The following is a 24715-nucleotide window of genomic DNA, read 5'->3' on the forward strand; positions in this document are numbered from 1 at the left end:
CCACAACATGGAACCAAGCCCTTTAGCCCAACTCATCCATATTGACCAAGTTGCTGACCTGAACTAATCCCATTTTCCTGTGTTTGACCCATATCTCTCCAAACCTTTACTATCCATGTCTTTCAAATGCTGCAACTGTACTGCTACACCTGACCCTTCACCTCTCCTGGTACTAATCCCTGCAAGTGGCAGAGGTGCTACACCTGCCCATTCACCTCCTCCCTCACCCCCATTCACAGCCCCAAACAGTCCTTCCAGGTGAAGCAAATCTGTTACGGTCATCTACTGTATCCAGTGTTCCCAGTGCAGCCTCCTCTACGTTAGTGAGAACCAATGTAAACTGGGGGCCTGCTTCGTCAAGCACCTTCGCTCTGTCCGCCACGAAAGGTGGGTTTTCCTGCTGGTCACCCATTTTAATTCTGCTTCCCATTCTCGTTCCGACATGTCGATTTATGGACTCCTCTACTGCCATGATGAGGCCACTCTCAGGGTCGAGAAGCAACACCTCATATTCGCTTTGGGTAGCCTTCAACCCTAACAGCATGAACATTAATTTCTCTAACTTCTGGTAATTTCTACCCCCTCTCCTCCTTCCTCTCTTTTTCAATTCCCCTTTCTGGCTCCCCTCTTCCCCCCCTCTCACCTCCTCCCTTGTCCATCACCTCCCTCTGGTTTCCCTCCTTCCCTTTCTCCCATGGATCACTCTCCTCTCCTATTAGATGCCTTTTTCTTCAGCCCTTTATTTTTTAATTCATTGTTTTTATTTTATTTAGAGTTACAGTGTGGAACTAGCCCTTACCAGCCCTTTGAGCCACACCGCCCAGCAACCCCTGATTCAACCCTAGCCCAATCACGGGACAATTTACAATGACCAGTTCACCTACCTCCGGTATGTCTTTGGACTGTGGGAGGAAACTGAAGCAGCCAGGAAACCCACAGGGAAGACATACAGACTCCTCACAGATGACGTCAGAATTGAAGTCCGAACTCTTGACACCCCATGTTGTAATAGCGTGACGCTAACTGCTGCGCTACCGTAGCGCCCTCATCTGATCGTATGTCATCTGCCCTATGAACATTCAATGGCACTATTTGTGCCTACCATGGTTACCAAGGGTAACAGGGAACTTGGTTTTGATTCCGGAGAGGGAGCCTGAGAAATGGCTACAGCAGGCGCGCAAATTACCCACTCCCAACTTGGGGAGTTAGTGATGAAAAATAACAATACAGGACTCTTTCGAGGCCCTGTAATTGGAATGAGTGCACTTTAACTCCTTTAACGAGGATCTGTCGGAGAGCAAGTCTGATGCCAGCAGCCGCGGTAATTCCAGCTCCTATAGCGCATGTCAAAGCTGCTGCAGTTAAAAAGCTCGTAGTTGGATCTTTTTGGTGACTCAAGATAACCTTTACCTTTTCCACCTATCACCTCCCAGCTTCTCACTTCCTCCCCACTCCGCCTCACCTGGTTTTACCTATCATCTGCCAGGTTGTACTCCTTCCTCTCCCCCTACCTGCTTATTTTAGCTTCTTCCCCCTTCCTTTACAGTCCCAGTGAAGGGTTTTGATCCGAAACGTCAACTGGTTATTCCCCTCTGTAGATGCTGCCTGACCTGCTGAGTTCCTTCAGTGTTTGGGCTGCAAAAGCCTCTACAGTTTCTCTGGCAGCTTGTCCCGTGTACCCACCGCCCTCTGTGGGGAAAATTTGCTCCTCATTACACGTATTTCATTGGAGGGAGTGGGGAATTGTCAGAGTGTTGCTGGGTTTTCTGCAAGCCCAGTGCCAGGTGAGGAGGGAGGTCTTTCCCCAGAGGTGGAAGGCCTCTGTGCTTCCTGGACTCTGAGCAGGGAACCCCAACGCCTGCTGCATCATGCAAGATAATGTGATCCAACCCAGCCGCCCCCAGCTTTCGGAGCTCAGGGGGCAGGGGAAGGGGGAGCCCTGCCATTTGCTGTCAGCAGAGACCCCCGGTGCAAAGTTCTGGCCATCGCTGCGGGAGCGCAATTTCAGCCCCAGGGTGTGCAAGTTCGTGGACTGGACGTCCCGGGTAACTCTGTAACTCTTTCCTGTGCTTTGCAGCCTGCGCAAATGGTTGATGAAGAACTTGATAGTTCCAAGCCCGGGGAAGAGCACGGGTCCGGAGGTAGGTGCTAGGGCAGCAGCTGCGCCACTTATTACGATCAGCGTGAGGAGTTTCCGGTAAAACGTGTCCTGCCATTGCCGCAGTATTTGCCCCAGAACGGGGCAAGGTCACACTGGTGTCACCAACCAATTGCCTGCTTTGTGTTTCCCTGCGGCCTTCCTGTCGGAGGATGCAGGTGTTGTCTTCCCCTGCAAACCTGCAGCTGAAGCAGCCACAAAATTCAACTCAGCTGGGCAGGGTGGGGTGCAGAGCAGGTGATATCTAGTCATTTACCACTCATCTCTCCCCTCTTTTCCCCCTTCCTTCTCCCCTTCCCCCTCTTTCCCCTCTCCCCCTTCTCTCCCCTTCCCCTTCCCCCTTCCCCCTCCCCTTCCCCTTCCCCCTCCCCCTTCCCCCTCCCCCTTCCCCCCTCCTCCCCTCTCCCTTCCCCTTCCCTTCTCCCTTCCCCTTCCCTTCTCCCTTCCCCCTTCTCTCCCCTCCCCTCCCCTTCCCTATTCCCTCTCCTTCCCCCTCCCCTCCCCTTCCCCTCCCCTCCCCTTCCCCCTTCCCCCTTCTTTCCCCTTCTCCCTCCCTCTCCTTCCTTTCCCCTCCCCACCCCATCACCCTCCTCCCTTTTCCCTCCCCCTCCTTCCCTTCCCCTTTCCCCTCCCCCTTCACATTTATCCCCCTCCCTCTCCCCTTTTCTTCCCCCATTTTCACCATGAATAGCCCGCCTCTTAACATTGTCCTGGGACAGCTGGCAGAGACAAGGGGTCTGGTCCGTTCCCGTCAGTCCTTCACTCCCTCTCTCCCAACTAAAAATACCCCATTTCCAAAATGTTTGTGCGATCTGGGCAAAGAGAAGGAGGGGACCTTCCAATAGTGGTTGCACCTCTTGGCTCAATGTGACTGGATATTCCTGGCCACTGCTGGATTTAGGGAAGGGGTGGGGCTAACTAACCTTAAAATAATTACGGTCAACAGGAAAAGATGAAGGCATCTTGAAGCTGATGGTGTTCAAAAGGGAGACAAAAGTAAGCAAAGCACAGAGATGGTGCATCTGCATTAGCACTGAGGGATCTGGGTGCTGTGGGCTGGTCTCCACAGCAACTAGGGCTGAGTGAGGCCAACCTTACAGTGTTACCCAGACATCCATGTCTCCAAAAACCCACTGATGGAACAGAAAGGATAAAACCTGACCTTTGATGGAAAAGAAGGCACACATGCCATCAAGGGTAAGGTTTTATCCTTTCAGTGCTGCTGGGAGGGCAAGTTCATCCTAATTGTTTAGGGACACCTCATCCTTTTACTAGCTACAGGTTGGAAATAATTCCTGTCACTGAATGGTTCCACAGTTTGTGATGTTGGCTTGGGGCTCTTTCTGACGAGCTGGGCTTTTAGCTGGAGATCTGAACATTGTGGAATTAACTGGGTTTTTGTTCCTTTTTTTGTTTTTTTGCAGGTGGTGAGGCACCAGACAAAAAGGACAAGAATAATCCAGAGGAAGCCAAGGTAAGTCTGGGTCTGGGACTGGGACATGTTGGAGAGGCCAGTGGAATTCATTTTCATGGATTATAGAGGTTACCCAAATCTTTCTGCAGAGAGGGGATTATCACCTCATCTCTCAACGTTGCTGATGAGTCACGTTAAGCATTGGTCAGCACAATGCCACTGCCTCACAGCTTCAGAAACCCAGGTTCGATCCTGGCCTCCTGCACTGTTTGTGCGGAGTTTACATGTTCCCCTGTGACCGTGTGGGTTTCCCCCTGGTGCTCTGCTTTCCAAAGGCATGTCAAACACAAAGTGCTGGAGGAACTCAGCAGGCCAGGCAGCATCTATGGAGAAGAGTATAATTGACATTTCAGGCCAAGACCCTTCATCAGGACTGGAGAAAAAAAAGATGAGGAGTCATATTTTAGATGAAAACTCTACCTTCGTGCCCACCCCTTAATCCCAGTTTCAACCTGAAGCTTCTTTCTGGTTTTCCCCTATTGAAGACATTGCAGAGTCTGGTGTGGACAACCTGTGGGTGTGGCCTGTCACTGGCACAACTCAAACACTGTCCCACGTGAAAGGGGTGTAGTGTGTGGCACTGAGGTTGAAGAGGGTTGCTGAGTGAAGGGTGCTGTGTTGATTGGGCTCTGGGAGAGCTGGTGGGAAATCAGCACTTTGTTTGTGGGAAGTGAGGTTGTGGCAGGGATTGGGGAATGAGAGGGTTTGCTGAGTCAAGGAGATGGGGTGGCCAGAGGGATCAGAGGACTGGAGGCGTTGGGGTGGTGTTCGATCCCCCAACACTGGGAAGGAAAGGGTGGGCTCGAGGGCAGGTGGGCACTTTTGTGGGAGGTAACCTAAGGATAGAAAGAAAGTTCGGAGACTTCCCCTGGTGTAGTCACAGTCGTGATGGTGTGGGGATGGTGTATAAAGGCCATTTTCATGCAGATATTTGATCTACTTATAGTGCAAATGTTCTGAAGCAAATATTTTGACCCTCGCTTTCACTATTAACAGAACAAAAAGCCACAGCCTGGAATGCGAGGAGGCTTCACCCAGACACACTACTTTGTGGCCTTGTACAGATACAAAGCCCAGGAGAAGGATGATCTAGATTTCCAGTAAGTCACACCTTGGCTTGTTGTCTACTTGAGAGGAGGTGGAGAGATGGACATGGATGAGTGACCCACTGCATTGACTTTAATTAATCCATGCAAAACATACAGTAGATTAGGTGGGGGAAAGAGATTTGGACTTTATTAAGGAAGTAAATATGAAGTCTGAAATAAAAACAGTAAATGCTGGAAATGCCCAGCAAGCTGGGCAGCATCTGTGGAAATAGAAGCAGAGTCAACGTTTTGGGTCAATGACCTTTCAATACAATCGCGCTTACCAGAGGGAGAGTCATTCTGCTTCTTACACTGGGTGCTCTGTGCATCATGTCATGATTTCCCATTTAAACTTCTGAAGTTTAATTTCAGGTCTTCCATCTGAAACGTTCATCCTGTTTCTCTCTCCACACACACTGTCCGATCTGCTGTCATTCAATCCATCAGGTCCATACTAGCTCTCAGGGGGCAATCCCATTAGTCCCAACTCCTCTCCTTATTCCCCAGTAGCCCTGCAACTCCCATTAATCCCCTCTTTGCCACTCTCCACATGTTGTTGGGATGTGAACGCATGGGGTCAGAGGGAAACATGCAAACTCCACACATACACACAGAGGGTCCAAAGTCAGCCTTGAACCTGTATCCCTGGAGCTGTGAGGCAGCAGCTCTACCCACCGTGCCAATGCAGAATAAGAGACTGTTTGACCAACAGAAGATTAGTTTATGAGAACACTCAGTCCTCTTTTATTGTCATTTAGAAATGCATACATGCATTAAGAAATGATACAATGTTTCTCCGGAGTGATATCACAGAAAACAAGACAGACCAAAGACTAACACCGACAGAACCACATAATTATAACATATAGTTACAGCAGTGCAAAGCAATACCATAATTTGATGAAGAACAGTCCATAGGCACAGTAAAAATAAAATCTCAAAGTCCCGAGTCAATCGACTCCCGGGTCCCCGATAGCAGGCGGCAAAAGGGAGAAACTCCCTGCCATAAACCTCCAGGCACCGTCTACTTGCTGATACCTTGGAAGCAGCCAACCACAGCCGACCCTGAGTCCATCCGTCCGAAAACTTCGAGCTTCCGACCGGCCCCTCCGATACAGCCTCCCGAGCGCCGTCCTCTGCCGAGCGCCTTCGACCTCTCCCCGGCCGCTGAAACATGCAAAGCCGAGAATTTCGGGGCCTTCTGCTCCGGAGATTTCGGTTACCACACAGTAGCAGCGGCAGCAAAGCAGGCATTTCAGAAGTTTTCCAGATGTTCCGCTATGCACTCACATCTGTCTCCATCAAATCAAAATTGTGCACGGTCCCCTACTTGACAGATAACAGACATCACCACTGAAGTGGCTGCGCGCGCTGCCGTCGCACCGCCATCTTCTCCCCCCTCCCGGGATGCATCATTTTCAGAAGAGCAGTTAAATTGCTATAAGATGTAATGCTGTTCTGCTTTTCCCAAAGGCTGATTAAGTCAATCACCAGCTGCTCAGTGTCTCAGGATGTAGTGATCGCCAGGTTTGGTATTTCAAGAAGGTGGGAGGTCATGAAGTAAAACCCCATTTGGAGTCAGCACTCCTAGGCACATAGGAGTGGTCAAGCAAGCACTTGGTTTAATTGTAATTGAATTAAAGGCACATGTTAGAGACGAGTCAGTGTCAGCCCTGGTTCAGTAACACAGCCTTCTGCTTTTTTGTTACAGCGCAGGTGACAGGGTGACCGTCTTTGACGACTCTAATGAGGAATGGTGGAAGGTGAGTGATGTAGAGGGGTTGTCAATGAATGTATTGAGGTCTTTGTGCAAATTTCCAATGCCATTTACCTCAAACGATCCACCCTGGAACTCTCCCTTCAATTCTATGGGCTATATACTTCTGCTAACAATTTTCTGTGAAACGTTATTGAATGCATTATACAGCACCATCACAAACTCTCTAGTCAAAGATAGCCATCATTTTGTTAAATATAATTTTCTTCAACAAATCTATCACTTACTAACCATATATTTCCAAGAGCTTAGGATGTAAAACAGTTCAGCCCAGGAACAGGCCCTTCAGCCCATAACCTTGTGTCAAACTAATTAAATTAGTAATCAGATGCCCAACTCCACTAATCACTTCTGCCTAAATAATGTCCATACCCCTCCATTCTCTGGACATTCATGTTCCTGTTTAAGAGCCTCTTGAATGCTTCCACCACAACCCTAGGCAGCAGATTCCAGGCACCCACTACTCTCTGTGTATTAAAAAAGCTTGCCTGAACATCTCCTTTGAACTTGCCCCTTCCAAACTTAAATGCATGCCTTTTGGCATTAGACATTAGATATGTGAGAAAAAGATGCTGACTGTCTATCCCTGAATTTTCTAGTCTTATAAACCTCTATCAGATCTCTCCCTCATTCTGCACCGCTCCAGAGAAAACAGCCCAAGTTTGTCCAACCTCTCATTAGAGCACATGCTCTCTAATCCAGGCAGCATCCTGATAATCTGCTCCCTCTCCAAAGCCTCAACATTCTTCCTATAAGGGAGTGACCAAACTGAATGTAGTACTCCAGAAATGGCCTAACTAGAGTCTTATAAAGCTACAACATAATTTCCCAACTCTTGAACTCAGTTCCTCCACTAATAAATGCAAGCATGCTATACACCTTCTATACAACATTATCAAACTGAGGGGTAGTCACTTTCAGGGAGCTATGGGCTTGGATCCCAAACCCCCTCTGTCCACTAACACTGTTAATGGTCTATATTTGATCTCCCAAAGTGCGACTCTTCACACTTGGCTGGGTTAAACTCCATCTGCCATTTCTCCATCCATGTCTGCAGCTGATCTGTCTCTCACTGTGTCCTTTGCCAGTCTTCTGCGCTACTCACAATAACACCAATTGCCTACAATTCTACTGACCTACCCATCCACGTTTTCATCCAGGGATTTATATATATCACAGACATCAGAGGTCCCTGTACAGGTTTCTGCAGAACATCACTAATCCCAGACCTCCAGTCAGAATAAATCCCATGGACAACTACCCACTGTCTTCTCAGGGAAAACCAATTCTGGATCCAAACAGCCATTTCGCTGTAGAACCCATGCCTCTTGACTTTCTGGATGAGCTCTTCATGAGGGAATTTATAAAACCCATGTGGACAGCATCCACAGGTCTACCTTCATAAATCAGCTCTGACACATGCTTGAAAACTCAAATCAAGTTAATGACTTGCCCCATATAGAGCCATGCTGACTGTCCCTAATCAATTCTATCCATAAGAATCCCCTCCAGTTACTTCCCTACCACTGACATGACACTCACCAGTCTATAATTTCCAGGATTATCTCTATTTCTTTTCTTGAATAATGGAACAACATTAGCTATGTACCAGTCCTCCGGGACTTCACCTGTGGCTTGAGAGGACGAGAATATTGGTCAATGCCCAAGAAACCTCTTTCTCTTGCTTCTTTCAATAACTTGAGTTATATTCCATCAGGGTCTGGAGACTCACCCACCTTAAAATAAGAGACCCTTCCTCCTTCCTCATCTTGAAATACCCCAGCAACTTAGCATGCTCCACCCTGATCTCCCTCTCCTCCATGTCCTACTCCAACCTCACCTGCATCCTCCACATCCAAGCACATGTTCCCTCCTTACTCAGTGAGCAGTCCGACCAACTCCCTAGTTATCCTCTTGCTCTTGATGCATGTATAGAATGCCTTGGGATTCTCTTCAGTCCTACTTACCAAGGATTTTCATGGCTCCTCTCATCTTTCTAATTCCCTTATTGAGTTCTTTTCTATCTTTTTAAAATACTCCTTAAGAGTCATTTGATTTTACCTTCCTCAACCTTACATACATCTCCTTTTTCTTCTTGACTAATTTCAGCACCTTTCTTGATATCTAATGTTCCCTTACTTTGCTATTCTGCCCTTCTTACTGTACTCTGTGTAGTTGGTTTTCAGCACCCTCCACTTGTCAGATATGGACCTCCCTAAGAACAGCTGTTCCCAATTAATTTTCCCTGGTTCCTACCTAATACTCCCATACTCCCTGCTCCAAATTAATATTCTTCTGAAAGGTCCTACCTAATACTCCCATACTCCCTGCTCCAAATTAATATTCTTCTGAAAGGTCCATATTTATCTCTATATATACTGTAGTTGTCTTAAAACTTAAGGTCTCTGTTCTCCCACTGAAAGGTCATTCACCAGGCCAAGTTTATTCCCAAACACCAAGTCCAGTATGACCCCTCTTCTTGTTAAGTTGCTTGAAGAAGCCCTCCTGAATGCACCTAACAAATTCTGTCTCATCTATGGTAAAACTCTTACTGTTAGGACGCTCCTGTCTTTGTTAGGGAAGTTAAAGTCACCCACTACAACAACTCTATTGGTTTTACACCTTTCCCTAATATTCCTGTATATCTGTTCCTCAATATCTTGGTGGCTATAGTATAATCCAATCTGAGTGATTGCACCCTTCTTATCTTCGAGTTCGACCTGTACACACTCAGTTGCTGAGCCCATCATTCTATCCCCTCTGAGTGCGGCTGTGTATTGCCTCTGATTAATAGCGCAACTCCCTGCCCCCTCCCCCACCTTTACCTCCTTATCTGTCTTTTCTAAGCTGGGAGGTGATGGGTGCAAAAGGTAAAGGGCTGAAGGAGAAGAGGGTGGCCCATGGGAGAAATGGAAGGTGAGGGGCACCAGATGGAGGTGATAGGTAGGTGAGAAGAGGAGAAGGGAAAGAGGAGAGCCAGAATGGGGAATGGTAAGAGAAAGAAATGGAGGGTGGAGGAGAAATTACTGGAAGTTCAAGAAATTGGTGTTCATGCCGTCAGGTTGGAGGCTACCCAGGCAGAGTATGAGGATTTACTTCTCCAACCTGAGAGTAGTCTCAGTGTGGTAGTAGAGAAGGCCGTGATCTGACATGTCAGAATGGGAATGGGAAGTAGAATTAAAATGCGTGGCCACTGGAAATCCGGCCTTCTGTGGTGGATGGAGTAAAGATGCTCGACAAAGCGGTTCGCTAATCGATGTCAGGTCTCACCAACGTAGAGGAGGCTGCAGTGGTATCACGAGGTGCAGCAGATGACCCCAACAGACTTGCAAGTGAAGTGTCGCCTCACCTGGAAGGACTGTTTGGGGCTCTGAACGGTAGTGAAGGAGGAGGTGTAGGGGCGGGTGTAGCACTTGTCCTGCTTGCAAGGGTAAGTGCCAAGGCAGAGATCAGTGGGGAGGGACGAGCGGACAATGGAGTTATGTAGAGGGTCCCTTCTGCAAAGAGAAAACTACAGCTTTGTCCTCTTGCTCCCGCAAGTAAACCTTTGTGGACCCTAACCTGCCCAGCCTTTCCTTTGCTATTATATTCAGAAATTACTTGGTCTCATATGCTTTCTCTGTCCTTCTTATTGCCTGTTTCATTTCACCTCTGTACATACAGAGACTTGGGGCCCTTGTACTAGGTTCAGGTGCATTAGGTCAGGTATGGTAATAAAACGTTGTCCGCTGCATCCAGAAGGCTGGCTTACAGAGTCATACTGGTCCAATGCAAGCCTTCGCTAGACAATACTTACAGCACTGTAAGTAGTTCAGGGCACCATCCTTTAGTGAGGATACACTGATCTTGCTGAGAATGTAGTGTGGATTAACTGACTGACACCTGCTCTCTTATTTCTAACCGGGACACCCTTCCATTTCAGGGTAAGATTGGAGAGAAGTCAGGTTACTTCCCAGCAAACTATATCATAAGAGTGCGTGTGGGAGAGCGTGTTCATAAGGTCATCAGGTCATTTGTTGGCAACAAGGAGATGGGCCAGATTACCCTGAAGAAGGATCAGGTGCGTTAAATGGGGCGTGCGTCAGTTCCGATGCCCTTCATCTCCTGTTCCTGTGCCTGGTACAATTGGACACTTCTCAAGCATACTCTACACCGAGCGTGAGCCCAAACATGTTAACAGTTAACTCTGAAACATGTTAATGTTCAGAAGTTAACAATGTCCTTACTTAGCATAACCAATGGAATCAAAATAAGGTTTGTTGTCATTGACATATAGTAAGTCATGGAATTTGTTGTTTTGTGGCAGCAGTACAGTGCAAACATAACAAATTACTCTAAATTACAATAAAAAGTAAATAGTTCGAAAAAGGAATAGTGAGGTGGTGTATGTGGGTTCATAACGAGTTCAGAAATCTGATGGCAGAGGGGAGGAAGCTGTTCATAAAATGTTGAATGTGGATTTTAAGGTTCCTGATGGTACTTCCCTGATAGAGGTAATGAGAAGGAGGCAGGTCCCAGATGATGAGGGTCCTTGATGATGGATGCTGCCTTCCTGAGGCACTGCCTCTTGAAGATGTCTTCAATAGTGGGGAGGCAGCATCTGTGAAGGGAGAAGCAGTTAATGTTTCAGGCCAAAGATCCTTCATCAGGCCTGGGCAAGATAGAAAATAAATCACTTGATGTGGCTGTTACTTAACAAATTATGTGTAATGTGTTTGCTAATGATGAAGTTGAAGTCTGAATCTAAATGCCCATTAACTACCACTTTATGCCATCCAGCCTCATCGTATCAGAGGTATTTCCTTTGTTTTACACATCATTCACTGGCCTGTTCTGTTATCTAAAATTAATTCCTATTCACCATTAACAATACCTTACACAAACCAAGAAACTTCTTGTGCTGGTAACTGTCCCCACTGAGTCATATCAACTCATCCTATCACATACCTTCCCTGTGTCCTCCCACTCCTTCCCTCCCACTGAAAATTAACTTGCAACTCGCCTAGCTTTGACGAGGAGTCACAGGGCTGAAATATTAACTCTGTTCCTCCCTCCACAGATGCAGCCTGACCTGCTGAGTGTTTCCAGCATTTTGTTTTTATTTCAGATTTGCAACACCTGCATTTTTCTAACATTTAATTTAAATTATGGTGATAAAAAATATAAATTCAAGATGCAGGTTGCTGTAAGCCAGAAATAAGAGTAGGACATTGTCAGCAGGTCAGGCAGCATGTATCGAGAAGGAAATGTTTCAGCTCCATAACCTTTCCCTACACATTCAGTATTCTGGAGTTAAAGCTAGTATCAGTAAAGATAACTCGTGAAGCTATAACATTGAAAAACCGTTCAGTTCACTAACATGAGCAAATCTACCGTCCTGGTTTGGCCTGCAAATTGATTTTTTTAAAAAACTTTTATGATATGGCATGCTTCCGTTGAATTTTGGTATTGGATTATTATCGTCACATATACCAAGATACAGTGAAAAGCTTGTTTTGCAGACTGTTCGTGCAGATCAAATCAGTACATGGTGATTTGAGCTAGAATAAGGTAAAACAATAACAATGCAAAATGAAGTGTAGTGCAGATGAGTGATAAAGTGCAAGATCATACTGAGGTAGATTGTGGTGCCAAGGGTCCACCTTATCGTACAGGAGATCTGAGACTGATAACAGTGGGATAGAAGCTATCCTTGAGCCTGGCGATACGGGCTTTTGTATCTTCTGCCCGATGGGAGGGGGAGGAAGAGAGAATGTCCAAGGTGGATAGGGATCTGATTATGTTGGCTGCTTTACTGAGGCAGCAAGAAATATAAACCAGGATCCATCGAGCCCTATGATGTGCTGAGCTGTGTCCACAACTTTCTGCGGTTTCTTGCGGTCATGTGCAGTGCAGTTGCTATCCCAAGCTGTTATGCTTCCAGACAATGCTTTCTACAATGTATCGATAAAAATTTATAAGCGTCAACGGACATACCAAATGTCTTTAGCCTCCTCAGCAAGTAGAGACATTGGTGAGTGTTCTTGGCCGTGACATCACTGTGGTTTGACCAGGACAGGCTATCGGTGATGTTCACACCCATAGAACTTGAAACTCTCAACCTCAACACTGTTTACGTTGACAGGAGCATGTACACCACCCCACTTTCTGAAGTCAACGACCAGCTCCTTTGTGTTGTTGACATTGAGGGAAATGTTGTCATGACATCATGTCACTCAGGTCTGTATCTCCTTCCTGTACTCTGACTCACCAGTACCTGTGATGCAGCCTATTATGGTGGTATGGTTGGCAAACTTGTAAACTGCCTCACTGCTTTTATTTTTGCTCTCCTTTTACACTATTTATTTAATTTTTCAATATATATTTCTTATTGTAATTGATAGTTTTTCTCTTATGCATTGCAATCTACTGCTGCAGCAAAACAACAAATATCATGACACGAGGAATTCTGCAGGTGCTGGAAATTCAAGCAACACACATCAAAGTTGCTGGTGAACGCAGCAGGCCAGGCAGCATCTCTAGGAAGAGGTACAGTCGACGTTTCGGGCCGAGACCCTTTGTCAGCCCTGACGAAGGGTCTCAGCCCGAAACGTCGACTGTGCCTCTTCCTAAATATCATGACATATGCCTCTGATATTAAACCTGATTCTTATTCTAATTCTGAGTCAGTCCAGTCTATGCAATCATGAGTGTACAGGGAGTAGAGCGGGCGTTTAGAGCACTGGTGTTTCGAGTAATCAGGGTGTAGATATCCTTACTGATTGTGATCTGTTGGTCAGAAAGTCAAGGATCCTGTTGCATTATCCCCCAGGGTCCAGAGTTTGATAATAAGTTTGCTTAGAATAATAGTGTTGAAGGCAAAATTGTAGTCAATAAATAGCAGTCTGATGTAGGTGTCTTTGCTGTCCAGATGCCCCAGCGATGAATGTAGGGCTAGGAGATGGTGTCCACCATAGACCTGTTTCAGTAGTAAGCATATTGCAGTGGGTCAAGATCGTCTGGAAAGCTGGCATTGGTGTGTGCCATGACCAGCTTCTCAAAGCATGATGGTAGATGTCAGAGCCAGCGGACATTGGTCGTTAAGGCATGTTTTTCCTGGGTACTGGTTTGACAAAGGTCTTCTTAAAGCAGGAGGGAAGCACAACCTGAAATGGAGAGGTTGAAACTGTCTGCCAGTACCCCTGCCGGCTGATCCACACTGGATCTAAGGACACAACCAGGGACATCTTGCAGGCCCGATGCTTTCTGCAGGTTCACTCTCTGCAACACTGAACTTGTATCCGTGATGGTGACTGTGGATTCAGATATACTGGAGATTGTCAGGGTCGGTGGTGACATATCTGTCCCCTTTTGTTCAGAACATGCACAGAATGTGTGAAGCTCCTCAGAAAGGGATGGGGTGCTGTCGGTGATGCTGCCCGACTTTATTTTGTAACCTGTTATCTAGAACGTAAGCCCCACCACAGCTAATGGCTGGACTGAGACTTGATTTTGCACTGGTGCTCTCTGTTAGCATCTCTGATGGTTTTACAGAGGTCATATCTTGATATCTCATAAAGGTCAGGGTCACCTGATTTGAATGCTGCTAACCTAGGCTTTAGAAGAGCACAGCTACCCCGGTTCATCCATGGTTTCTGGTTCAGAACCACCCAGGTTGTCCTCTTTGATACACAGTTCTCAACACACTTGCTGATAAAGTCTGTGATGGTGATGACATTCTCATCTAGGCTGGCTGCTGAGTCTTTGAACATGGACCAGTCTACTGACTCGAGGCAGTCATGTAGAAGCTGAACCCATTTCCTCAGACCAGCATTGTATGGATTTCAGTACTGGATCCTCCCATTTCAGCTTCAGTTTTTATGCAGAGAGATGGAGCACAGCCTGGTGGTCTGATTACCAAAGTTTGGACAAGGGATGGCTCAGTGGGTGTCTTTGATAGTTGTATAGCAATGGACAAGTGTGTTTGGGCTCCTGGTGGAAACAGCAGAAGTACTGACAGTATTTTGGTAACATACTCTTGAAGGTGGCCTGGTTAAAGTCACCAGCAATGATGAAAAGGGCCTCTTGGTATCCCATCAGCCTTATCTATTCTGAGAAGAAAACCCCAGCTTCCCATGACTCTTTTATGTTATTTAAATATTTTATACTTTTATCTATTTCCCCAGCATCTTTAATGTATCAGCAATTTTTATAGATGCACCATAGAAAATATCATATCTGGATGCATCACAGATTGGTATGGCCACTGCTCTGTCCGAGACCTGCCTTGGGAAAGCAGCCAACACAAAGACCCCTCCCACCCCAAACATTCTCTTTTTCCCCCCTCCCATTATGCAGAATGTACAAAAGCCTGAAAGCACGTACCACCAGGGTCAAGGACAGCTCCTGTCCTGCTGTTATAAGACTATTGAGTGGTTCCCTTTATGATAAGGTGGACTCTTGATCTCACAACCTACTTTGTTACGGCCCTGCACCTTATTGCCTACCTGTGCTGCACTTTCTCTGTAACTGTTACACTTTATTCTGCATTCTGTTACTGTTTTTCCCTTGTACTACCTCAATGTACTGAGAGGATGACATGAACTGTATGGATGAACTGCAGAGCAGGTTGTCACTGTATTTCAGTACATGTGACAATAATAAACCAATTTACCAATTTACCAATCTCCATGTAACTGAAGTTTTCCATTTCCTGAAACCAGTTCATCTCCTTCGCCCTCTCTCCAGTGTTCAATTTGACCCCTTTAAGGGGAGCTAGTTGAAACAGCTCAGATATGGAGTACCGTTGAGAGTATAGACTGCACTGGTTTCGAGTGTGGATATGGAAACAAGTGCCGTTGATTGGCTCGCCTCACCAGCCTCGTGGAGTGTGCACTCTTGCTCTCTGCTCAGAATTCTACCTTCTAAGATCTGAGGGATTTAGGATGAACAAGCAGGCACCTGTGCACGGAAGGTTCAGACAGTGGGGTACATGGGTTGGGAATATGGAAGTCAGGAGTGTGCAGGGAAATGACGTGGACTCGAGGTTCTGCAGATGCTGGAAATCTTGAGCAACACCCACAAAATGCTGGAGGAATTCAACAGGTCAGGCAGCATCTATGGAGGGAAATGGACAGTCGACGTTTCAGGCCAAGACTTTTCATCCAATCCTGATGAGGAGTCTCAGCCTGAAAAGTCAACTGTCCACTTCCCTCCATCGATGCTGCCATCATCCATTGGGTGCTTTAAGCAGCAAAGGATTCAAGGGGCATCAGTTCACTTCTGGAAGGAGAGCGATTGAGGGAGATAGTGCAAGAGAGGGTTATCATGTATGGAAAGGGATAAACTTAATGCACATAACGGCTGTTCCTATTTCCAAAGATGCTTTATGCATAATCGAGCTTCACAAAATGGTGCAAAGCACATAACTGTTTCCTCATCTTCTACTTGAACAGGAGGCTGGGACAGCAAATGTCCAAGTGCTGAGCTCACACTCGTGCGTGCCGTGGGAGATCGAGGGCGCCTTACGTGTGAAGGGAGGGGCTGGAATTGGGACTGTTCCCATTCACTGCACTGGTTTGAGAGTAAGATTGAAACCGCAGGTAACTGGGACTGCCTAACCCGTCTATCATTCAACCCCTGACAGATTGTCGTGCAGAAGGGAGAGGAGGTCAACGGCTACATCAAAGTGTTCACAGGCCGGAAGGTGGGAATGTTCCCCGTTGACTTCCTGGAGGAGATCTGAGCATGTGCAAAAGCCAGAAGAAGAAGCCTAGAGATGGCTGTTCCAAATTCACACAAGTGCCTAACCTCTCCGCGTGTGAAGAAACTGTCTCCACCTCGTCCGTGTGGAGGAAACATATTTCATGGTTATGTCTGAGCCAGTGGGAGTGAATCTTCTAGACAAAAATGGAGGACTGTTGCTACAGAGATCTAAGCATACCTCAGTGTGTTAGGGAAACTTTATTTTGAAGATAGAAGAATCGCTGATTTTATTTGTATACTTAGGGTAGCACAAATTTGCCATCTTGTGTGAGACTTCAGTGTTAATTTATGCTTCTGTTTGCAAGAATTTTGATGAAAATATTTATGAGGCAAATGGTGATTGTAAATTTGCATAATCTATGCCCATAATTTGAAGGGTTTCTGGAATGTATTTATGGTCAGAATGACAAAATGATGGTTTTTTCAAGTATGGCTTATTGACGAGGCCAGAAAGGGTGATTAAACAAAGAACTACAATGCCAGGGCCCAAAACAGAGTTAGGACTAGAATGAGGGCCAGAAGATTTCATTCATAGCTAAGTCGGTAGCCTTTACTGCCAATGTAAGCTCTTGGAAACTCTGTTCGGGCTTTCTCTACCCAAAGAGTTTCATTTCCACTTAGACAATCCATTAACTCTCAGCTGGGGAAACATTCCAGTCTCAAACCTGATACTCAGACAGCTGTGGTACCAGATAGAATGTGGGAATGTTTCACACTGTTAACTGCAAAAGCCAGAGTAGAGTTTTTTCTCCCCTTGCCCTTCAAATATGTTTCCTGAAAGAAAATGAGGAGAGAGTGCTGTAATTATTGCTTTGACAGCAGTGATGCTCTGCTGCATGGGTTGAGTATTTATCTGTCGCACCGATCAGTTGTGAGGACCTCAATGAGCCCATTTTCGAGCTTTTAGTACAGGCCATTGATTGAATGACACATTGAAGTAAATAGATACGAAGGCATGACTAGCCTAAGCATATTTTATTATGAGCTATTTCTGTGAAGGAGTCGATAGGGATCTAGAGGCAGATCAGGAATATAGTGAGGGAGGAGTGTGACTATTCAGAGCTCTCTGTGAATTTTTGTGAGTGTGTGTGTTGGATATGTACAGTATGTATGCACATTAGTGTGTGTGTTGTGTATATATATGTGTGCATTAGTGTGTGTGAGAGATCTTTGAACACATTTGCTGTCATTAACTAATTACTGCAGCTACCACCAATAATGTTTCCTTACTTTACTGCTTTTTTTGTCAAGTCTGTCAGCTGCAACAATTTTTGAAGCTGAAACATTTCACTCTTGCTGTGATAGAAGCTTTATTTTTAGCTGCGTCCAATTTAAATATACATCCCCGATCCCTGAGGGTTCGACTTGGCTCTTTCTGTTCATGCTCATAGTGCAAAGTGTGATTGTCACTGGCACGCCAGCATTTTTCACACATCCATAACTGCCCCTGGCCTGAAGGGGAGGCAGGAGGTGGGTAACTATGCGTGGTGGGTCTGGAGTCAAGTTATGGGCCGGCCAGGGTAAAAGTGTCAGGTTTCCTTGGCTAAGTATCATTAGTGATCCAGATGGGTTTTTAACAACAATCCTGTGGCTTCATAGTTACTGTTACTTAAAAAATTTTTTACTGTTATTTTAAAAATTCCAGGTATATTAAATTACTTGGATTTAAATTCCCTAGGTACTGTGTTAGATTCGAACTTATGCATCAAGATCAACAAGCCAGGATTCTGTTGTTAGTCGTTTAATTTAACTGCTGCACTACCACACCCCTTGAAGTAATATTGACTTCTTCTATCCCATTTTGTACCTCAGTAATGTCCATCTTCTTCCCAAAGAGAATTTAGTAGTCCAATCCCTTTACAGTCCAGGCTAGTCTTGTTCCTTCTCCCTACATCTCACTCAATGGGAATGTGCAAACCAAATTGCAGACAGTTCTGTAACTGGGTGAGCTCCGTTCAGCATATGGAGATTTACAGGAAAGGACCAAGAGTGCTGGCAGTAGCTGGTTAACTCTTTCAAGGTGTTGGCATGTGTTCAATGAGCCAAGTGGCCTTCTTAGGTAGTCTTTGATTGAGTGGTTCAATATTCAAAGTAAGTCAGAGTCGGGTTTATTAAAATTAAACAAGTAGTGCAGAAAGGGAGCAAAATAGTGATGTAGTGTTCATGGGTTCATTGTCCATTCAGAAATCTGATGGCGAAGGGGAAGATGCAGTACCTAAAATGTTGAGTGTGTGTCTTCAGGTTCCTGTACCTCCTCCCTGATGGTACCAATGAGAAGAAGGCATGTCCTGGGTGATGAGGGTCTTTAAATGATGGATGACGCCTTTTTGAGGCATCCACCTTTTCGAAATTTCCTCAATGGTGGGGAGGCTAGTGCCCATGATGGATCTGGCTCAGTTTCCAACCCTCTGCAGCCTTTTCCGATTCTCTGCACCAGCAACTCCATGCCAGACAGTGATGCAACCAGTCAGGAAGCTCTCCACGGTACAGCTGTAGAAATCTGCTCGAGTCTTTGGTGATGTATCAAGTCTCCTCAAACCCCTCATCAAATATAGCTGTTGAGGTGCCTTCTTTTTAATGACATTAATATGTTGATACCAATGTGGTGACTCCATGGTCCCATGCTGTGTCTCTCTGTGTCAAAGACATCATTCATTCTGGCTACTTGGGTTATACATTTGTTTCTTCCCAACATGTAACACCATGCATTTCTCCCTGTTATACTTCTGAACCAATAGTGACTCACATCTTGAAGTGCTCCCATGTTACATACTGGGCTGTACTTTAGAAGGATATGGGCCAAATGCAGGCAAATGGGACTGGCTTAGATGGGCCCCTTGGCTGACCTGTACAAACTGGGCTGAAAGGCCCATTTCCATGCGAAATGACTCTATGATCGACAACTCAATGCTTGCACTTTGTTACATCCCGAGCTTCAGAAAATCAGTGTCCCTGAGGGCACTTACCAGCTCCAATGCTCTCCCCTAAAGTCATAGTGATACCACCCTAACGCAGCACTCTAGGGGCAGCAAGACCTCTGCCTACTTTGAATGAGGAGATGCCCGCAACCAGAAACGCTGGCAAAACAACTGAAGTGAGGGAACTTACAAGGATGTGAGGAGAGATCCATCTCAGTTTAGTTGATTGTAGACAAGGAAGTAGGATCAGGCTGTTCAGAGTAGGGTTTTTCCCTTTGGGGCGAAGGAGGATGAGAGGAGACTTGATAGAGGTGTACGAGCTGAAAAGAGGCATAGACAGTGGCGAGACAGTGCCTTTTTCCCCAGGTGGCAATGGCTAATACAAGTGGTGAGCGGAGGGAGGTATAGGGAGGGGGAGTAACAGAGGTAGGTATTTTACACAGAGCCTTGAATGGACAACTGGTCGCAGTGGTTGAGGCAGATACATTAGAGTCACTTAGGAAACTCTTAGATTGGCACATGGATGATAGAAAATGGAGGGCTATACACGAGGTAATGGTTAGACTGATCTTGGAGTAGGGTAAAAGCTCGACACAACAGTGTGGGCTGAAGGGTCTGTACCGTGCTGTAACGTTCTATGTTTAGGTACATTTTCCCCTGATTGCCTGCCGTTAGTTTGGTAGGGGACTGACAGAAACCCAATTGAAGTAATGGAGACGTTTATAAAATCATGAGATGCATAGATATAATAGACAGCCATTAGAACATAGAACAATGCTGTGCCAACCCTTTAACCTGCTCTAAGATCAATCTAACCTTCCCTCCTACATACACTTTTCTATTATCTATGTGCCTTTCTAAGAGTTTCTTAAATGTCCCTAATGTATCTACCTCTACTGCCACCCCTGACAGGGTGTTCCACGCACCCACCACTCACAGTGTAAAAAAAAACTTTCTTCTGGCATTCTCCCTCCCCCATAGCTCACTCAACCTGTCCTTATAAGACATGCTCTCTCGTCCAGGCAGCATCCCAGTAAATCTCCTCTTCACCTTCTCCAAAGCTTCCACATCCTTCCTATAATGAGGCGACCAGAAGTGAACACAATATTCCAAGTGTGGGCTATCCAAGGTTTTATAGAGCTGCAACATAACCTTGTGGCTCTTGGACTTAATTCCTCCAACTAATGAAAGCCAGCACACCATATGCTTTCTTAACCACCCTAATAACTGTGTGGCAACTTTGAGGGATCTTTAGATCCTTAGTATCTTAATAATTAGCCTATTATTGTCATATGTACTTTGTTTTTCATGCTGTCCATACAGATCTGTTCAAAGCATAACTACCCTGAGGTAGTACAAGGGAAAATCAATAACAGAATGCAGAACATACAGTAGTGTTACAGTTGCAGCAACTTTTTATGATATACATTAACAATCTGGAAGGGGGGGCCGAGTGTAGCAAATCTAAGTTTGCCGATGACACTAAACTGAGTGGAAAAGAAAATTGTGCAGAGAATGCATAGAGTCCGCAGAGAGATATAGATAAGTGAGTGGACGAGGGTCTGGCAGATGGAGTACAATGTTGGTTAATGTGAGGTTATTCTCTTTAGAGGGAAATGTGGAAGATCAGATAATTAATTAAATGGTGAAAGATTGCAGCACGCTGCTGTGCAGAGGGACTTGAGTGCTAGTGCATGAATTGCAAAAGGTTGTTTTGCAGGTGCAACATGTTATCAAGAAGCAAATTGGCCTTCATTGCTAGAGGGATTGAATTTAAAGGCAGAGAAGTTATGCTGCAACTGTACAGGGTACTGGTAAGGCCACACCTGGAGTACTGCATGCAGATCTGATCTCCTTACTTGAGGAAAGATATACTCCAGTGGCCACTTTATTGGGTACACCTGTATACCAGACAATCATGGGGCAGCAACTCAATGCGTAAAAGCACGCAGACATGGTCAAAAGGTTCAGTTGCTGTTCAGACCAAACCTCAGAATGGAGAACAAATGTGATCTAAGTGACTTTGACCATGGAATGATTGTTGGTGGCAGATGGGAAACTGATCAGAAACTGCTGATCTGCTGGGATTTTCACGCACAGTAGTCTCTAGGGTTTTCAGAGGATGGTGTGGAAAGCAAAAAAAAAGCATCCAGCGAGCGGCAGCTCTGTGAGTGAAAATGCCTTGTTAATGAGAGAGGTCAGAGGAGAATGGCCAGACTGGTTCAAGCTGACAGGAAGATGACAGTAACTAAACTAACCCCCCAATACAACCTTGGTGCGCAGAAGAGCATCCCTGAAAGCACAACATGTCAAACCTTGAAGTGGATGGGCTACAGCAGCAGAAGCCCATGAATGTTCAGTCCCTGTCCACTTTATTAGGTACAGGAGGTAACTAATAAAATGGCCACTGAGTGTACATTGACTTTGGAGGCGGTGCAGAGGAGGTTCACTAGATTGATTCTGGAGATGAGGTGGTTAGCCTATGAGGAGAAATTGAGTCGTCTGGGACCATACTCACTGGAATTCAGAAGAAGGAGAGGGGATTTTATAGAAACATGCAAAATTATGAAAGGGATAGATCAGATAGAGGCCAGAATGCTGTTCCCATTTGTAACTGAGACTAGAATTAGGGGACATAGATTCAAATTTGGAGAAGTAGATTTTGGTTAGAGATGAGGAGGAAATACTTTTCCCAGAGAGCAGTGGATCTGTGGAATTTTCTGCCCAGGTAAGCAGTAAAGGCTACATCATTAAATACAAACATATATTTAAGGCACAGTTATATCGATTATTAGATAGTAGGGTTATGGGGAAAAGTCAGGTAGATGATGTTGAGTTGATTGCCAGATCAGCCATCATCTTATTGAATGACAGAGTGGGATCAATGAGCAAGATAGTCAACTCCTACTCCTATTTCTTATGTAGGGATCTGTCAGTGTCACCAGTGAATTCTGTTTATTTGTAGAGATGGTGGGAGGCAATTGGTGGTGAGGAAAATGGTCGAAGGAAGGCTGGTCTGCAGGAAGAAGAAACTGGATTTATCAGCCTGACAAACTGGTAACAGCTTGGTGCAGGTAACACTGACTGCAGGCACGTGAATAGGCAGAAAGGGACCGATTTCTAGAGTTTTCCCCATCTTTTACTGACCTTGTATCTCCCCCTCTGCATTTCACTCTCTCTCTCCCCTCCCCTTCCTTGATCTCCCTTCCCTCCCATTTTCCCCTCTGCTCTCTCCTTCCCCCTTCCCCTTCTCCCTCTGCCTTTCTGCCCCATTTCTTCTGCTCCTTACTCTTACCCTTCTATCTCATTCCCTTCCTCCCTCTCCCCTTCCACATTACCCTCTCCATTCTCCTCTCTCCCACTTTCCCCCTCTCCTCCCCTCTTCCTATCTTATGTCATTCCCCACCCCATCTCCTTCCTGTCCTCTTCTACCTCTCCTTTCCCTCTCTGCATTTCCTTCCCCTTGTGCCTCTCCCTTCCCCACTCTCTCCCTTTCTCTCTCCTTTCCTTTCCCTCCCTCTCCTTCCCTCCCATTCCCATAACTCCCCATTGACCAGTAACCAATAAAATTACCACAACATATCATGACCCTTTAGTTCAGAAGTCTGCAGTGGATTCCAAAGGTGTTGAGTAAGCAGGAGGTGACAGGTTTCTAGAGTGTCTTTCCCATCTTTTGTCCCTTCCCCTCACATTACCCCTTCTTTTCAGGAACACCTGAAGTAACTCCTGAAATGCCAGCTTTGCTGCTGCTGCTACTGTGCGATCGAGAACCTCCGGAGACAAAGGCCCCAAATCCTCGGCTTTGCCTGTTGCCTGTTGTCGGGGCCGGGGTCGAAGCGCTCGGTGCTCGGTGTCGGAGAGCTGGTTGGAGGCTCGGAGTTTTTGGATAGGCTCGGAGTCGGACTGTGGTCGGATGCTGCCAGGATGCTGCATCGGCAAGTTGGCGGCGCTGGAGGTTTACCGTCTGCGTGAGATGATGGGACTTTCGAGAGACTTTGAGACTTTTACTGTGCCATGGTCTGTTCTTTATCAAATTACGGTATTGCTTTGCACTGTTATAACTATATGTTATAATTATGTGGTTTTTGTTAGTTTTTAAGTCAGTTTGTCATGTGTTTCCGTGATATCATTCTGGAAAAACACTGTATCATTTCTTAGTGCATGCATTACTAAATGACAATAAAAGAGGACTGCGTGTCCTCATAATCTGATCTAATCTTTCATCTCTACTTTTGACACACCCTCACTGGCACTTCTATCTCGCCCTTCTGCCCCCCTTCCCTCTTGTACCCTTCTCATCCCTTTGTTTTTGTCCTGCTCTCTTTTCCACACTCTCTCTCTCTCTCTCTCTCGAGCCGCCTTCTTTTATGCCTCCTCATCCCTCTCTTCCCCATCCACCCACACCTTCTCACCCTCACCTCCTGCCACTGGAGGTGGGGGTGAGAAAATGTCCTTGCCCCTCTCAGCCTCTCTGGCTAACACAGATGCGGGATTGCTGCGACTGGTTGGTTGGATGTGCTGGGGGCCTGACTTAGAACAGTTTGGAGACTCTTGTCTCATGAAACCAGAGCCGCTGGGCTTTGATTGGACTCCCTCCTGGTGTGACCTGCTTGGACTGGAATAACGACGGCTGCAGATGTGCCTGTCACTCAGCCGTGTATGTTTAAATCATTCTCTGCAGTCTTTGCTAAATCCTGGAACCACAAACCCGTCGGCGTTCCGCAGTTTCGTCTCTGAGCCGCTGTGTTCACAAGAAGGCTTTCTCCGCAAGCGACACGGCTGATTGTGGCAGCTGCTCGGGAGGCTCACGGGACGGTGAATCTGCGGCTGAGCTTGGACAAGAGCAACAGAGGCAATGGAAGGCCAGAGAGGCAGTTCTGCCTGTACACGATCCATAGAACTGAACACAGAACAGTCCAGCTCAAGATCAGGCCCTTTGGCCCACAATGTCTGCACTGAACACAACGCCAAATTAAACTAAATCCCTTCTGCCTACAGATCATCCATCGCCCTCCATTGCCTGCATATTCGTGTGTCTGTCTTACACACCGCGATTGAATCTGCCTCCACCACCACCCGTATTGTGCACCTACCACTCTGTATGAAAAAGCATGCCCACACATCTCCTTTAAACTTACCCCTCTCACTCTAAGTGCAAGTCCTTTAGTATTCAACATTTCCAACCTTTGGAAAAATACTTTGACCGTCTACACTATCTAGACCTCTCAAATTACTTCCATCAGATCTCCAGTCAACCTCTAACACTCCAAAGAAAACATTCCCAAGTTTATCCAACCTCTCCTTATAGGTAGTACAATTGACTCCGCACTTCGAATGTAAGGAATGAGAGTAGGTCACTCAGCCCCAAAAACCTGCTCTATCATTCATTTTGATTTTGATTCCCTGTCGATCTAACACGCAGTATTGAATACATGCAATGGAATTGGTAGTTAGAGCAATAGGTGGCACTGATACCAAAGAGACTGATAAAGAGATAGTGTGTCAGTGATCAGAGCAGTTCTTAGAGTCATAAAGTCATACAGCATTGAAACAGGC

The 24715-nt window shown here is 46.0% G+C and overlaps 1 protein-coding gene across 7 annotated transcripts in view; it reads left to right on the plus strand.

Moving 5' to 3' along the window:
• stac3 (SH3 and cysteine rich domain 3) overlaps nucleotides 1–22774 on the plus strand; it is an 82408-nt gene extending 59634 nt beyond the window's left edge. For 6 of the 7 annotated variants that reach the window (XM_072248856.1, XM_072248859.1, XM_072248858.1 and 3 more), the window contains 6 exons: nucleotides 2078–2141; nucleotides 3583–3632; nucleotides 4629–4732; nucleotides 6432–6483; nucleotides 10420–10557; nucleotides 16123–22774. In XM_072248856.1, coding sequence (XP_072104957.1) covers nucleotides 2078–2141; nucleotides 3583–3632; nucleotides 4629–4732; nucleotides 6432–6483; nucleotides 10420–10557; nucleotides 16123–16221 — 507 coding nt within the window. In that variant the 3' untranslated portion in view covers nucleotides 16222–22774. The remainder of the gene's footprint in view (nucleotides 1–2077; nucleotides 2142–3582; nucleotides 3633–4628; nucleotides 4733–6431; nucleotides 6484–10419; nucleotides 10558–16122) is intronic. The other variant, XM_072248862.1, reaches the window with a different exon arrangement.
• The last annotated feature ends 1941 nt before the right edge of the window (nucleotides 22775–24715 follow it).

The sequence above is a fragment of the Mobula birostris genome, chromosome X (genome assembly GCF_030028105.1).
Source record: "Mobula birostris isolate sMobBir1 chromosome X, sMobBir1.hap1, whole genome shotgun sequence".
NCBI classification, from domain to species: Eukaryota; Metazoa; Chordata; class Chondrichthyes; order Myliobatiformes; family Myliobatidae; genus Mobula; species Mobula birostris.